This window comes from Fusarium pseudograminearum, chromosome 1 (assembly GCF_000303195.2).
Source record: "Fusarium pseudograminearum CS3096 chromosome 1, whole genome shotgun sequence".
In the NCBI taxonomy this organism is placed as follows: Eukaryota; Fungi; Ascomycota; class Sordariomycetes; order Hypocreales; family Nectriaceae; genus Fusarium; species Fusarium pseudograminearum.
The window spans coordinates 9817441-9834046 of record NC_031951.1 but is presented as its reverse complement, the minus strand read 5'-3'; the positions used below and the strand labels follow the sequence as shown (position 1 = coordinate 9834046).

Below are 16606 nucleotides of genomic sequence, written 5' to 3'. Positions count from 1 at the left end.
CGTACAACAAACAATTGCTTTCTTGTCAGTTACTCGCCACAATTGCCAACACATGGCCTTTGTACACGTACATGTACTTGCCACACCAATCAATCATAATCGATGGTATGTATCTTTTTTTGGTTCAAGCTTACGAGTAGAGTGATGAGCCTCTCTCTCACTCTCATGCTATGACCCTGCAGATTATCTCATCCATTCCGCTAAGCCTCTTTACATTTACCATCATAGCGATGCTTCGCATATATTTGTGCTACGTGCTTGAGACTGAGTGCCATTCCTCGTTCGTTGCTACGCCAGGTTTGGAGCCAGCCTGAGTCCAGTCCAATACGTACACAGGACTGACTGTATTCTTCCCATCCTCGTCATCGCATATTCCTTATTTGCTTTCCCTGTTTTAAACAACATACTGCAATGCATGTTCCCTTGGGGAGGAAAACATTCAGGTGCACGTCACTTCGGAGATTTGACATTCTTGTTCCCTGTTGAAATTTCCGAAATACTAACCTCTAGCGCTCAGCCGGTCAGATCAGACCTTTATTGCATTAACTTGCAATACGTAGGCCAATTACATTCTACATGTCAAAGCTCATTTTAGCTTTCCGGCTTGGGATCGACCAATTGCAATTGCGATCGATTGTTTCTAATTGACACTGAGATGCTGCGATATACTATTACACGATAATCGTATAAAGATTACTAGTGTTTACTCGTCATTCAGCATTTGTCTTCATCTGAACTTGGACCCTTCATTACCTTTGTCATGGCATAACATGGTCAGCCTCGGTACCAAGCCTTGCCGAGTCAAATCATGGCAAAGGGTAAATGATGTGTGCCGGCTATCTGCCGTTCCGTTTCTTACCGTTTAATACTCCTGAGTATTAAGACACAATGGGTATAGTCTCGAACTCTTAAGTCGTTGTGTAAGAGCATGGTTTCATGTCATGAGGCTTGCGGCCGACTGGCACAGCAAATCCCCTGGTTTTGAGAGCATACATGCAATTTATCAATCCCTTCCAGAACATCGGATATCCGAAAGAGAACCAAAGGCAATCTCACTATATTTCGGATAATCACTACAATCTTGATGGTCGAATGAAAGTCCCTTGTCACGATTAAGCGAGAAAGAAGTCAATGCCATGTTGAATGGGTTAAATTCGATGGCTTTGTATTGTAATAACTTGAAGAGACTAGCCTTGTCTTGCAGCTGCAAAACATACATATCAGATTAAAACATGATATTATCCGTTGTATTTGTTCTTATGAGTGACTGGCATAGGTATGTTGTGTGGCTGTATAGGGTGGCTAAATTGAGAAGCAGTACGTGAACCACATTGTACTTGAGTGGTTGAATAGGATAATCATGTCAACACTAAGTTGTAACAATTAAGTTCTTCAAAGTATATTTACTAGTAGTGTAGCACCTTCAATTATTTTATCATGTGTTGCATGCTAAATCAACTCAACAATACAATACAAGCAAATGCGTTTCAAGTCAGGTGATATTTGGATCTGGAGTTCCGTTGCATTCCGCTGAGTAATTTCCATCGTAACATTGACGATACTACGGGAGAAGTCTTAAGAGCATAGTGGAAACGAAACAATGCCCTTACCTTACCAATGTCAGATATCGCGTTTCGAGATGTATACAATAGAGGTTAATTGTTGAGGGGCGCCTGGCGGTAGCCCGATCAACATCAATAAGGGTCCATATCGTTGAGCGGATCGACGGTACCCTCGAAGGTTTAGACTTCCATTATGTCGATCTCATATACACTCACCGACCTGTCACAGGAAAACATATTTATGCATTGGGCTGATATTCAGGGACACATCAAACGTTGCTCAAGCCTCAGGCCGATTCGAAACTTCAAAACTGACTCGGCAGACGTTCCACATGGGAAGTTCAATGCGAGATCTATACGATAATAGATAGCCACGGAGATACACTGCCAAGCCTGGTCTAATGGATACAGTCATCGGACATCCGGCTCATGACATATCCAATCGTGACAGTCCAACAACAAAGGTTCCCACTTGTATCGTGAGCTTGGTCTGACTGTGTTTCTGCTTATTAATTAAAACGTTATTGCATGCAATCGCAGCACAGTAGAACGACTGTGAGTACAAGATTCCTGAGATATATGGGGAAGCTATATGAAATCGCAGTCTGAGCAGGCCACCCAGAAGAATCCAGTTGTTAAAAAAAAAGAAGGCTCATGGTCAAGTTAAAAATGTTATACACAAGTCAAAATCTTAGCATCGAAAAATTCGGCTTTAAGTAACGGCATGAGAAGTCCTTGATATATTTGTGACTATGTCGAACTTTGTGGAGACTGGTGCCATTTGCAACCACATGCCAAGAACAATTTCGAGCGTTGAAGTGAAGCAATTTTGGGAGTAAATATATTCCAAAGCAGTCTAGATTCTGAAGGCGCGTTCAGAACGGGTAGATTGACATAATTACGGAGGGATGTTGAAGATCGCGGCACGATAGATATCCCGTCGATGGATCAATTTTTGAGATATGACAAATCTCACCAAGGTCAGCTTATATCGCATTTCCACTTCCATTTAGTAAACGAATATTAAATATCCAGTAAATACGACCCATCCTTGGGTAATTATCATAACTGTATCTATCCTTTACCAGAATGAGCCCTTCACAGTTACTTAGCCGGTTCCCTTGGGCGACGAGCCCCCTCATCAGCAATGCGCCGATGCTCGGAATAGCCACACCTCGCATGGCTGCCGAAGTCACCAAGGCTGGTGGTCTAGGTAGAACTCACTCTGAAAACACAACTAGCAAGATATTTCCGAGTTAACTGACATTCGAAACCAGGCTTTCTCCCTTGTGTGGCCTGTATTGAACCCGACTCGGAGCATGTCAACAGGCTTGCAGATCACTTTGACGAGGTGCGGGCCCTTCTCGGAGCTGGTCACTCATCTGATGGCACACTCCTAGTTGGAGCAAGCTTCATAACTAGTCATAGCTCCATAAGCTACTTTGAGGAGACGGCGCTGCCGCTCATAGCGAAGAACCGCCCAGCAGCAGTGTGGCTCTTTGCCCCAGACGGTGATCTCAAGCCTCACAGCAAGATCATCCCCAGCCTTAAAAGGCTCGAGTACCCTCCCATTGTGTTTGTGCAAGTCGGAAACGTGGCAGTAGCCCGAGAGGCAGTGGAAGACGGCGCAGATGTACTGGTGACACAGGGCGTTGATGCCGGTGGCCACCAATTTCGTCAGGGCTCGGGTATCGTAAGCTTGGTCCCGGAAGTGAAGGATATGCTGAACAGAGAGTTTCCTGACAGAGGAATAAGTATCGTGGCTGCGGGAGGTATTGCCGATGGGAGGGGCATCGCGGGGGCTTTGGCTCTGGGTAAGTGTATAAACCAAGGACTTTTGTCACACAAGCAACTGACCATGTCTAGGCGCCGAGGGAGTTGTAATGGGAACCAAGGTGAGTGATGGCCAAGACTCGATTGACGATATATTACTAAAACATTACAATCAGTTCACGATTGCGCCCGAATCAAACTATCCAGAGATTCGAAAGCAAAAGGTCCTCGAGGCTGTAGACGGAGGTGTATCCACGTTCAAGTATGTCCTTTGCCCTACCGCATAAAGACCCAATACTTACATGATACAGGTCTACCTTCAACGACAGGATAACTAATAGCCCGCTCTGGGGACCTCTTTATGATGGACGTGCCATCATCGGCCCTATTCATGAGAAGTTTATTGCAGGAGCGAGCCTGGAAGAATGTCAGCGAAGTCTCAAGGAAGACTATCACGAGGACGAGGCTCGCTATATCATCAATACTTGGGCGTGAGTACAGTCGTTGCCTCCGATATATACACCTGCTGACATGAATAGTGGAACTGGCGTTGGGCTTATTAACAAAGTACAGCCTGCAGGTGAAATTGTTCGCGAGGTTCGCGAGGAGGCCAAACGTGAGATACAAAGAGCAGCTGGCTTGGTCTAAGATACGACACAGATGATGAGCACTGATGATTGTCCCATTCGATAAACCAGTACATAGACCTCTCTTTAACAAGACACTGCAGATCACTCGAACATTCTATAAGTACTTGTATATCGAGTTCAAGAAGACAGCAAGTATTCTTGCTGTTTGACAGTTACACAAAATACGCATAGGTTCGATAACAGAGACTTGCCAAACTTGTGCTGTGCTGGGCAAGGCGTAGTTACACATGTAATGCATAAATCGGTAGTCAAGACACGACCACCCATGTTCTCACTGAGGGTTGTGATTGATCTTTCTCTTCCATCATGTTGAAAAGGTATCAAAATTGATATTGACGCGTGTACTCCTATATGCATTCGCATCCAGGAAGCATGGAGCGATTGACAACCAGCAAGTGGATATCATACAGAAAGAAACAACAAAACAATGTACAATGCTATCCAAAAAGGCATATAAAAAACACGCTTCAACTACAGCTTGGCCTTGGTCTGGGCCTTCTTCAGCACAGGGTCGAGCTTGGTCGCCTTCATAACGTTGCCCTTAATCTTGAGCTTGCCGCCCATGAAGAGACGCTGGGCATTGGCCTTGCCAGCGACGAGCTTGCCAAAGTTCTCTTCGGAAAGGACGAGGGTGACTAGAAAAGAGGAACGTTAGTTGGAATTGCGCCAAGAAAGCGCGTGCGTGCCAGGGTCGCTAAATACCGTCGGGCTTTTCGCCGGTGCCAGTCGCAACCTTTCCGGTCTCCTTGAGGTCGATATGCCAGCTGGCCTCGTCGCCGCTCGCATTCTTGAGGGTGAAGGCGTAAACACCGTTACCCTGCTTGATGGCGTCCTTGCGATCGGCATCGCTGGCGTTGATAGCCTCTTGAATGGCGTCGAAGGCGGCCGAGGCGGGAAACTTGTCTATTAATGGAAATCAGTTTCAGATTGTTCTGGGGAGGCAGAGGCGGTATTCCATATCACTGAAGACAATCGTAGATATGGATAGTTTCTTTGCGACATACCGTTCTTGAGAGACATGGTTACTAGTTAGATGGTATGAGTTGAGATTAACGGGTGCAATCAAATTAAGAGCAGTATACAGTTTTGAAGAAGTAAGAAAACGTGGAGAGAAACAGCCGAGGTTTTTAAATGCGACGAAAGGTTGTTGATCTTCGAAGTTTCATAGAATCTGGGGGCGTCTCAATTTGGGGGTCTTTATTGATTGCATGTGATGCGAACCTCGGCGGATCTGGGGGAGACGGGGACGGAGACGGGGATGAGATCATCCATTCATCCCACATGTTTACTCCCCCACAAAATGCATCATAACCGGGTAAAAGACGTCGACCACGCGGGGGAATGTTCCTTTTACTGCTACCTCTGCAAAGGAAGACTGACTCGGACACGCAGAATGTGGTGGCCACGTGCTTTTTGCCATTCCCAAACCATCAGAGCCACTGACAAGTGCCGGCAATTCCATTCCATCAGTTCGAAGCTCTAGTCAGCTTACAGATAAAGATCATCCAGCCAACGGCCAAGTAGTGTTTGTTTCCATCGACTCCCCGGCGATGGATCATAGCGTGCTAGCAATTTACACGTGAGAATGTCGGCTCTGCTGATCATCATGTATCTATCTTTTATTACTGCCTAGGTATCCGGCTGCTCATATGCCATACCCAACATCCTACAACTGCCATTCAGGCACAGCAAAATCTCGTTGCTGGGGCCAGTTTTCCGGTCTGTTTCATCAATAATTAGCAAAGTCAAACAACTAACACTAACTTAAAGCACACAACATACCTGGTTAGAAACAGAACGGCCATACGCCGTCTCCTCTCATCAAGATCCTCAGAGGCCGTCAAGCGTAGCCAGTCGCCGAGCCATCCTCTCAGCTCGGTTTCGCTCTTGCCAAGGGTATCGATACCTCGTTCAGCGCAAGCAATTCGTAGCTCTTCGTAGTGAAGTCCCATAGGTCCACCGTCCTCGACGATGTTTCTGTCATCGCCCTCCAGGTACGCCATGCGATATCGTCCCTTGGCCTGCCACATGCCAGGTGGGAGAAAGCCTAGGCGATCCCAGATGGAACCACTCAGATGTAGGGTTTTGAGAACATGAGCGCGAGCAACGGATTGTGTAACGCGCGGGCTGAGAACACCGTGGGGGTATCTGGCTTCTAGTTCATCAAAGGAAGCCTTGCGACGCTGCTCTGCCTTCTCCAGAGCTGTGAATATTTGTGTTGGTATCCTGCACGGATATGGCACTACGCTGTCAACGTATGCAACGACCAAAACTGTGAATTCCCCAATGACAATCAACATGAGCCCAAACAGAGGCAGCCGTATCATATCATGTCGCACTCGCCAGAGGAGGACCCAGTCTGCTCTAGAAAACGTTTTAGGCACATAATGAGGCTTGAATATCGATGGTCGATCGTCGGCAGGCGTTCGTTGGAGCTTTTCGCGAAGGAGACGTCGACTTGTCCATACGTTCTTGAGGCCCTGTTTGTAGAACTTGAGGTACCCTTTTCCCAGCTCAAAGTAGTATTTTGGCGCCGATTCGAAATCTCTTCGTCGAGGAAGCGTGAGCGGTGGCGGTCGAGTGACGTCGGGAGGATTGATGAGCGGGTTCAAGTTCTTTGGACCGTCATTATGGATGAAGCGTGATGCTATTTGTAGCGGGATTGGCGACCGTGACAATATATTTGTTGTGAGAAGTGGCCAATGGCGTAAAGTACGACTACTCTGGCAGAGTCGCCCTGGAATTCGAAAGCTCATGGTTATGAAGTGAGCTCCAGGTGAGGTTATGCGTAAGTTTTGGAGGTGAGCTTTGGAGACCAAGAGTTCGAAATCACAAAACTCGATGCGTCATTGGCCAGGCTGTTCGTTCGTTGACGTCGGCGAATTTTGGAGGTGCCGATCTTCAGGTACCGTCACAAAAACGCCAATTGAACGTTTCAGCCATGATATGCTATTGGATATATTTCTAGAATAGGAAATTTGTTAATATTTGCTAGTCTTTTCTTTGCTTTTGTTCAATCAAGGCACGTGTTGCACAATGTGTAGACTGCTAATTTAGCAGGTGTTCAAAGACAGCCCAGTTTAGGTACCATGATAGTTGAATTTACCACGAACTATTGCTTTTATTATAGGAATACTCTGATGAGTCTACTTCTTCTTGAATTGCTGCTCGTTTATTCTGTTGACGCGTGAAAAATACAACAAACTTTTCCGTCAAGTTAAAATTCGAGTTACCCTAAAATGCAAAAAGGCCACCTTGTGTTGAAAGACAACTGATAATGCAGGTATCCGTACTTGGCGAGCATGGCCCCTGGTACAACCCAAGCAAAGCTTCAGGGGATCGTTTCTCTGTGAAAGAAAAGATCGGCAAGTGCCTTGCATTAAGGTATCTCGGGAATTTCTTCACCTGCCATTGGGTCACTCAATCCAGCCTCATCCTTTACCAACCTCCAGTAAACAAAGTGTTAGGCTTCTTATTAGGCTCTAGATGGAGACGGTTATCATCCGAGATCTGCATGTTAGTTACAGTAGCGGTCAATTCCATGGGGGTCGTCAATCGCCGTCTTGATGGATCTCAGCTGAGGTCCTCTTGGCAACTGATGTCAAACCCTAGGGTGGGCCACTGTTGGATATGCAGCTCGTGTTGAAATACTACTGAATAGAATAGCAAATATCGATCAATGTTAGGACATGTTTCTGTTCTGAATATGAGAATATACATAAGCCTCTGTAATTGAGGTCATATTGGCTTACCTCTCTCTACTCTGTACATCTGGTATAGGCTTATCATTGGCACTAAAATGACATCAATTGTTAGTACTAAGTTAAGCAGTAGGCGCACTTTTTTTGCGGGGAGGTAGCAAATTCATACATGCTGTACCGACGATCAAGTCACGTCAACTCCACCAGCTTTCTCGTTACCGACTTCGAAATTTCTTCTAGAACGGATTGAAGCATATCGTCAATTCTGCCTGGGCTACTTTGAACATCACTGAAAAGCCTTATAGCCCCTCTAAACAAACCAAGATGGTATGCCCGTTCTACTTCCATGTTTCCCTTCTACACTTAGACCCTGGACATCTGAAATGACTTACTTAACTCTGTCTACAGGTTCATGCTGATGCGTCAAACTTTGCCGAGGGCGTCACAAAGGAGGATGCCTATGAGCAAGTGCTCTGGCAGGCCGAAGGTCTAGTCACAGACCAACGTAATTGGGTTCGTCAAATTATCTTGTGTATTGGATGCACTTGACTCACCTTTTAACCCATTACCATTTTTAGGTTTGGTAAGCAACTCAAGATCCCCGTATATGTATATATGACTGACCATTCTGTAGCAATGTTTCAAACGCCGCCTCTCTACTATGGCACGCATATAAGTCCTTGGGTTCACCAAGTAAGGACGTGAACTGGGCTGGTAGGTCACAACCCCTTCAAACTCACATGACAATCGATAATGATACCGTCCCCAACTGAAGGATTCTACGTCCTCGACAAGTCATCTCAAGACCCGCAACTTATCCTCGGCCCATTTCAGGGCAAGGTGGCTTGCCAGACCATTAAGTTCGGCAAGGGCGTCTGCGGTACAGCGGCAGCAACTCATGAGACACAACTGGTTCGAGATGTGGAGGAGTTCCCTGGACACATCGCCTGTGACGGAGATAGTAAGAGCGAGATCGTTGTGCCTATTCTCGTTGCTCAGGACGACGGTACCAAGAAGCTGGTGGCTATCATTGACATTGACTGTGCTGAACTGAATGGATTTGATGAGGTCGACAAGGCACATCTGGAACAGCTTGCGGCTCTGCTCGCCACGAGCTGTGACTGGTAGTTGGATAGCATATGCAATGACACAATATGGCCAAGGACTGCCAGCATTCCCCTGAGCAAACTTTTGCATATCTCTTTCGTCAATGCGCTTGAGATTGGATACTGTGTATTGGCCTAGTCATGACAACTATGCCGTCATGGTCTCGATGCGGTCGAGATGTAGGGAAACATTAGATCTTGTTGACATCGAACAATACTGCACGTCCCTTGTTGACTTCGGTTCGCTTCCTTCTACCCACTTATATCAGAAACGATTTTTTTTGGTGATGAAACCCACGATCCTGGAGCGGTATAGACTGGCATCTGAGCAATGGGATACATACGGCCGTTGTGTGAAACTGGCGGGTACCGTAATCGACGTAAGCCGAGAGGGGAAGTCAATATCCGTAGCTCGAGAGTTCATGTTCTAGTCTAGAGAATAGAGAATAGAGGGGCGTGACACTGTTTCCTTGTTTCCCATGGCAACCGAGAACCCTTTACCGCTGCAAACATACTGTGACATCAAACCGGATTCGGTATCACGATGATGATGTTTTGAAGAAGGTTGTTCCTGGCGTTCAGCCAGGCAGGGAACGATAGTCAGTGGGTCATGTAACTGGGGATCTCGCCAGAGGGCAGGACATCTCCCAATTAGACTCGGAAAGGTTGAGAGCCGTTATTTCTCCAAAAGATGGGCAATTGATGATAAGTGACATTCAAAGCAGGGGTCTCTCAACGCCCAGGGCCCGTTATCCCGGCTCTGCTTTTGGGTTTGGAGAGCGCCTCAGCGATTTGCGTTAGAGTAAGTTCCACAATCTAGATGGGCCCTAGAGTGCACGATCACGTTGTCGGGCTTGAGGATTGGTGCTTTTCGTTTCCCGCCATTACCCAACTTCAGTATAACACCAGCCATCCAAGGCGGTAAAGAGACTCTTGACATGGTACAGCCAGCACTGACCACGACTGATCTCGTGGATGGATTGATACGATTCAAGGTCCTAATTCAGAATAAGTCATGATTCCGAGTTGAGGATAATGAATCGCTCGAGGTGGAACTGTCAACGTCAGCCAGTAGCTTGGCAATCGCGAGTCCGAATCTGTGTCTAAGCTTGTACGCAATGACTGTGTGGCTGTGAGCATAACTTCGCCAAACACGCGCGTACAATGAGTCTACATGCAGTACCTCTTCTATTCCCGAATGTGGTGTGATGTAGGTGTATGGCAGTGCGGGTAATGGAGAGCAATGACTGGTGCGATGGGTTAAAATAAAGTACGTATCTCATCATCAGGTCCTTCTTTCGCCTCAGAATTAAAGCCATGATCTGGATGAAACCGTCCCTCCATCGATGGGTTTCGTTCCTGAAATGCCGAACCAGGCTGAGGTGGATTCCATTTCCAGTCCCTGAATGGTCCCCCTGATTCGGATGAGAGCGGGAGGTCGGAAGAAACAAGGCCTTTTTGATCTTTCACATGGTTTGTCCTATTGAATCTGTCCATACGTGCGAATGTGACGCGACTTTGCAACTGACCATTTCCATCGAGGTAATTTTCGATGCTGCCAAGGCCCCAATCCAAATTCCCTGGACGTGGGCACACAAACTTTAGGCACTAACTTAGTTAGAGCTTCTCAGCTTCCCCCTGTTAATCTGGGCAGGTATTCCCTGTAAATCCCCCAGAGCTGCTCGACGAATAGGCGGCTCTAGGGGCTGCTTCAGCCCCTGCAGTAGGTGCACCAGCCTCCTTGTTTCCAGCCCGCCCAAGCCCAGCCTCCCGTCAGAGGCTCCACTGCTGGTGTTCCACTGAGACCCACCCGATTACTGCTTTCAGCCCCCAACCACACGCAAGCCCAGCCGTATACAACGCCTTGATATCCTCCTCCATCGCATCTTCATTTGTAACAGAGAGCGATCGAATGCTCTCTTTCACTTGACAACTCACTCTCTCTTGTTCAATACTCAGAGAGTATAGTTTATCCTTCACGGCTGGTCTACTAATTTGAAGCCTGCTCATTTCTACGTTATCTACCACGCCCGCCCGCCCGGCCTTTCCAGTGCTTTGCTTCCATCATTGCAAGCTGTGCCAGTCATTCCGTCATCGCGTTCTCTACCCGTTCAACTCACTCAGCTTGTTCTCTTTCATCACCCCGAACCGACCGATTACTTTCTGTCCTTTCAACCCAAGCACTCCGGAACCTTCGCTCAATCAAAAGCTTAATTCTTTATACCCAAATTCCTCCTAGCCCGGTATTGTCAATCAACGCCCAGCTGGTTCGTTTTATACTTTACCTTTTTGACTGTTCATTCCACGGGCTTTCATTCATCGGCTATTTCATTATTTTGGATTCGGTTTCTTCTTGTCAGGCGTCGTCTTTGCTTTCGCGCTAGTCATATTATCGTCCCTAACACCAGTCCGACTTTGGATCTACCAAAACCGAGCTATCTTTAGTCAAACAGCAACCATTGTTCATGTAAACAAACCGATCGCACTGATTATTGGAATCCCTCATTCACTTCATCTTTCCTCACCGAACTGTCACTTCAGCATTTGTGCGCAGAGCTGCAATGGCAGCCAAGGTCAAGAACCTCATGAGTGCGGCGCACACTGCAGGCATCTTTGCCGATATTGCAGTGGACGGCCCAGAAATCGGAACCCTGGTCGCTATCGTCGATCGAGCCAAAAATCTGCCGAATCGCAAGACAATCGGAAAACAAGATCCCTACTGCGCGGCCAGGTTGGGAAAGGAAGCCAGGAAGACAACGACCGATGTCCGAGGTGGACAAACACCAAAGTGGTAAGAATTTCAACCTCAAGGGACAGTCGAGGATCAGCTAACACTAACTCAACTATTAGGGATCAAGAACTGCGATTCAATGTTCATGATTGTCCAGATTATTATCAACTCAAGCTCTCTATTTTCACAGACGATAAACGAACAGACTTGATTGGTGAATCATGGATCGATTTGAGGTCGATTATTGTGCCTGGCGGTGGACAAAACGACTTTTGGCAAACATTGACCTGCAAAGGCAAATACGCTGGCGAAATCAGAGTCGAAATCACCTTCTACGACTCTCGACCAAAGCCTGATAAGCCAGTAGCGAAACCAAAGCAGATTACAGCAGCTGAACCAGACCAAGGATCTGTTAAACAAAGAACTCCTGTAAAAAGACGTCCTTTGCCATCGGATCCTGTCACTGGTGAAGCACCATCTGCGTCGCCCCCTGCGACGGCGCCTGCATCAGCACCATTGCCAATACCAGCAGCAGCACCCTCGGAGACACCAGCCGGTCCACGAACACACACCAAACAGATTTCGCACTCGGGCAATTTTGTACCATCTCAATCACCTCTACAAGTCGTCGAGTACAACACGCCGCCTTCACAGTCATCCCGTCGTCAAACGGATCAGTATTCCACATCCCCACATGCGCATCTCCCACAGGAATATACAACCCCGACTCGCGGGGAGGCGTCTCGTCCGTCGCGAAGGTCAATGATCGCTTATGAGGAACCTAGAAAGTACGATGACCGAGAGTACAGCCCCAGATACGCTCCTCAACAGGAGCAAATGGACCCTCGTGGCCATTACACCCCCCAGCAAGACTTCTATGAGCAGCCACAAGCACTATTAGATGACCCCAGGCAGTACTCTCCCGTAGAGAATGAGCGTCCCCCTCCACCGCCTGCACACAGGATCAGAGGGAACAGCTCAGGGCAGGAGCTTGTGCCGAGAAGAAGCATGGAGACGTCGCCAAATAAGCTCCCGCAGATGAGACATGACGTTCTGAGACACGAGGCGCAGAGACAGCAGATGGTGCCATACCCTGGGCGCCCAGCTTTCCGGGGTTATGATTCAGCCCCCGCTACTAACCAAGTCTCTTCTCCAAACTCGAACGCCTATGACGGCATGCCGCGACATAGCTCTTATGACGCGAGTTACGATCCTCACTATCGATCCATGCAGCCCACAGTTGAGGACGTGCCTGATGCTTCTGGCCCGTCGCAGAAGTATGCGCAGAATGGCTCACAGTTCCAACGTTCCGACGAACTTTGTTTTGACGAGAACCCAAGCCCTGCGCCTCTGGTTTTGCGACGGTCCCCTGCCCCAGGTCAATTCCGAGAGGATTACTCGCCAACTCAATCACCGAGAGGGTACCAGAATCCCGATGACTGGCAAGTTGCTTTGTCGTCGTCTCACCGTCGAAGCTACTCCAGAAGCCCTGTCGATAATGGGTATTACTCTCACAATGGCCAGGGCAATTATTCAGGCCACCCAGCTGATATGAACGCTTCGCATATGCAAAGTCCGCACAACCATGCGCCCCCAGCTCCGCCACCGGCTCTTGTGCCAGGATTGGATGCGAGCCAATCTTTAGAATTGACAAACCTCATCTATGAGGATCGTCGGCACGACCGAAGGCCACACTCACAGAGCATGTCAAGCATGCCTATAGCTCCTCGAGGACGTCCTAGGAACGAGTCCTTCCAAGGATATAACCAGCCACCACATGACCAAGGGTATGGCCAACCACCACCCGAGCATGCGTATGCTGTTCAGCCTTACAACCGGCGGGCTATTACTTACAATCCACCTGAACAACAACTTGTGAAGCACCGGGGCGTCTCTCCTGACCCACGCACCAGCCCGAACCCACACCACAGAATTAAGCGCAAGTCAGTCAGTCCTGCACCTCCTCCACTTGAAGACCAGAGGAGGAAGTCGGATATTCCCTTTGGACCTGATTCATATGACGCCCTCAACCCCAGCCTTGTCTCGTCTAAAAGCGGAGCAAGCCCCTCGCCGGACTTTATGGACGATGAGCCAAAGAAGATTATCACATACGACGGACGGGAGATTGACCCCTCTGATCATCTTCCTATGGAGACATGGGCACCTGAACCAGAGACGAAGAAGCCAGCACCTGGCGCCGAATCACGTTCAAGACCTCAACTATCGGGAGTTAAGCCAATGCCTCCCAGCAACCGACGGGCACCGCGCAGCGGGCGTCACTCCATGTCTGCTGTGAATACATCCTATTCGTTCGGTGACGAAGCTCGCACACCTCCTCAAGCTGGTCGTACCCGTCTCCAGAAGCGAACGAACCGAATATCAGCAGACAACTCTCCAGCGGCTTCAAGCCCATTGGCGCCAATTTCTAAAGACAATTACCAAGAGAGGTCGCCGTATGGTAACGCTTCGCTTCGCGGAATGCCTCGTGCGGGCACATGGGATTTTGAAGATGAGAACCGTGGTGTGTATGGCGGACCACCGATCCCAGCCAAAATTCCTATGCCAACGATGAGCGGGGCAAACGGCACTGGCCAAGAATTGGCATTGGTGCAAGAGATGCAGCGTATCGATATTGGGACAGGCAGGTCCCGAAGAAGGGGAGGATATTAGTTGAACAAGGTAACGAGACCTAGAGGAAATGTATACTATATAGTCACGGATGTAATGATTTTGGCGTTGAGTAAAGCAAGATTCGGAAGGATAAGCAAGGCAATGTTGGAGTTTTCTTTTAGGTGTCCAGCTGACAGAATTGGACAAAATAAATATATATATAAACAACCTACTAAGTAAGATACTTTGCTTTGCTTGCGAGTGTAGAATATGTACCCTTTTCCTTGATCCTTGCAAAAAGCTACTACTCACTTAGTCCGATGTCATGACACTGGGTTCTATCATCACATGAATACCTTTAAGGACTTGTATCATAAAGATCTATATAATGCAACTATTTCACTCTTTTAGTCTCATTACCCATTCATTTGTGATATCGACTTTTCTAAAGTTATATTGATGAGGTAAATGGTAACTGTTGCGAAGGTCAGTAGTAGCTTTGCGCGAAAGCTGATCTAACCTAAAACAGTTAGTACATCAAGTCGCCCCGCCGAGTTCCCTCAGCCATCTAAATTTCATATCTTATCCTTATCGCAGAAAAAAAATCACGGTCTCGAAGCAACAAGAGGCAGTCCAGCAGCTCAACTTTTACCACCACAACAAAAGTCCGTCATCGCGAATCGACACAATGGCAGCTCAGGTGGGACCTCTCCCGCAGCTCAAGCTGCCCTCGGGCCCTACGCCCATCACAGCAGAGCAGCGATACTGGAAAACTTTCAAGAATCAGATTCTGATTCCGTCGCCTACGAATTATCCCATCGTCCACATCTCGTCCAACAGCGAATCATTCGCAATCACGACAGGCACGCGCATACAAATATTCTCGAACAGAACGCGCAAGCTTCTCAAGACCGTCACTCGCTTCGCAGATGTTGCGCGCAGTGGTGAACTCAGAAGGGATGGGAGGGTCTTGGCTGCAGGTGATGACACTGGAAAGATTCAGGTCTTTGATATTAGTTCCAGGGCCATCCTCAAGACATGGGCGCATCACAAGCAGCCCGTATGGACCACCAAGTTCTCCCCGACCGAGTTGACCACTCTTTTGAGTGCAAGCGACGACAAGACCGTCCGACTTTGGGATCTTCCTAGCAACGACCCTACCGCTACCTTCGTTGGCCACTCCGATTACGTTCGATGCGCCAACTTTATGCCCGGCACCATGTCCAACATGATTGTCTCTGGAAGTTACGATTCGACCGTCAAGCTTTGGGACCCCCGAACAGGAAGAAACAGCGCCGTCATGACTTTCAAGCATGCGGCACCTATTGAGGACGTCCTGTCCATGCCAACCGGAACCACCGTTCTTGCTGCCGCCGGTGAATCGATCAGCGTTCTCGACCTAGTCGGCGCGCGCCCTCTACACATGATCACCAACCACCAAAAGACTGTCACAGCTCTCAGCCTGGCATCCAATGGTCGACGACTGGTTAGTGGTGGTCTTGAGGGTCACGTCAAGGTCTTTGAAACAACCGGATGGAATGTAGTCTCAAGCACCAAGTATCAGTCTCCCGTCCTGTCAGTCAAGGTAATTTCCTCTGGCGACGATTCCGATTCAAGCGACCGCCACCTTGCTGTTGGTATGCAGTCAGGTGTCCTCAGTGTGCGAACCCGCCTTACTGCCCCTGAAGCAAACAGGGAAGCCGAGCGTGAGAAGGAAATGGCAGCCCTTGTCGCTGGCACAATAGACGCTCATGATGCTAAGAAAAAGAAGCGCAAGCGTCGGGTCACCGCTGCCAAGAAGCTGGACATGATTGGTGAAGGGGCTGACGTTGTGATCGCAAACGAGCCTCGTACACACAAGAAGAAGGAGCGCTCATGGCAAAGCGATCTACGACACGCCCGATATGCCCGTGCTTTGGACCTGGTCCTTGACAAGCACTCTCCTGACCACTCTCCTCTTAACGTCCTCACCCTTCTGCTTGCTCTCCGCCACCGAAGCGCCCTTCGAGATGCCCTGGAGTCCCGGGATGAACACACAGTCCAGCCTATCCTGAAGTGGGTTTGCGGCCATATCTGCGACCCCCGTTACGTGAGCGTATGTGTCGAGGTCGGCCTTCACCTTATAGAGCTCTACGCCGAGTTTGCAGGCGGCTCAGCAGAACTGCAAGAGGGATTCAGGACTTTATACCGCCGTGTTAAGGCCGAGGTGGAAAGAGCCCAATCAGCATGCCAAACGGGAGGTATGCTAGAGAGCTTGATGGCCGGGATCCTCTAATAAACTGTCACGATAAGCGTGGTTATATATCCCGATGTTGTTAAGCTCAATTTGCATTGCGCGTGGCGTTACGGCGGACTAAAATGGGAGTATTGGAATACGGACTTTGCATAAGGCTTGTACGCACCTAGAAGTCAGAAATGGAGGAGTGAGGCGGGTAGCTGTACGGCTGCCAAGGCGGTTGGTGTCATGCGAGAT

At 48.4% G+C, this 16606-nt stretch overlaps 6 protein-coding genes across 6 annotated transcripts; 4 read left to right on the top strand and 2 right to left on the bottom strand.

Annotated features, from left to right (window-relative positions):
* Positions 1 to 2651: 2651 nt before the first annotated feature.
* FPSE_00492 (uncharacterized protein) lies at positions 2652 to 3983 on the top strand (the record flags this gene model as incomplete). The annotated part of the gene is made up of 6 exons (XM_009253612.1): positions 2652 to 2775; positions 2840 to 3376; positions 3429 to 3457; positions 3512 to 3597; positions 3647 to 3826; positions 3875 to 3983. The coding sequence occupies 6 exons, from the start codon at positions 2652 to 2654 to the stop codon at positions 3981 to 3983; spliced, it is 1065 nt and encodes a 354-aa protein (XP_009251887.1).
* Positions 3984 to 4456: 473 nt separating this feature from the next.
* On the bottom strand, positions 4457 to 5005 carry FPSE_00493 (uncharacterized protein; the record flags this gene model as incomplete). Its single annotated transcript, XM_009253613.1, has 3 exons — positions 4457 to 4620; positions 4688 to 4888; positions 4990 to 5005. The coding sequence occupies 3 exons, from the start codon at positions 5003 to 5005 to the stop codon at positions 4457 to 4459; spliced, it is 381 nt and encodes a 126-aa protein (XP_009251888.1).
* A 646-nt stretch (positions 5006 to 5651) lies between these two features.
* Positions 5652 to 6741, bottom strand: FPSE_00494 (uncharacterized protein; the record flags this gene model as incomplete). The annotated part of the gene is made up of 2 exons (XM_009253614.1): positions 5652 to 5706; positions 5768 to 6741. The coding sequence occupies 2 exons, from the start codon at positions 6739 to 6741 to the stop codon at positions 5652 to 5654; spliced, it is 1029 nt and encodes a 342-aa protein (XP_009251889.1).
* A 1698-nt stretch (positions 6742 to 8439) lies between these two features.
* FPSE_00495 (uncharacterized protein) lies at positions 8440 to 8814 on the top strand (the record flags this gene model as incomplete). Its single annotated transcript, XM_009253615.1, has 1 exon — positions 8440 to 8814. The coding sequence occupies one exon, from the start codon at positions 8440 to 8442 to the stop codon at positions 8812 to 8814; it is 375 nt and encodes a 124-aa protein (XP_009251890.1).
* A 2539-nt stretch (positions 8815 to 11353) lies between these two features.
* Positions 11354 to 14193, top strand: FPSE_00496 (uncharacterized protein; the record flags this gene model as incomplete). The annotated part of the gene is made up of 2 exons (XM_009253616.1): positions 11354 to 11583; positions 11643 to 14193. The coding sequence occupies 2 exons, from the start codon at positions 11354 to 11356 to the stop codon at positions 14191 to 14193; spliced, it is 2781 nt and encodes a 926-aa protein (XP_009251891.1).
* A 628-nt stretch (positions 14194 to 14821) lies between these two features.
* FPSE_00497 (uncharacterized protein) lies at positions 14822 to 16408 on the top strand (the record flags this gene model as incomplete). Its single annotated transcript, XM_009253617.1, has 1 exon — positions 14822 to 16408. The coding sequence occupies one exon, from the start codon at positions 14822 to 14824 to the stop codon at positions 16406 to 16408; it is 1587 nt and encodes a 528-aa protein (XP_009251892.1).
* Positions 16409 to 16606: the final 198 nt, after the last annotated feature.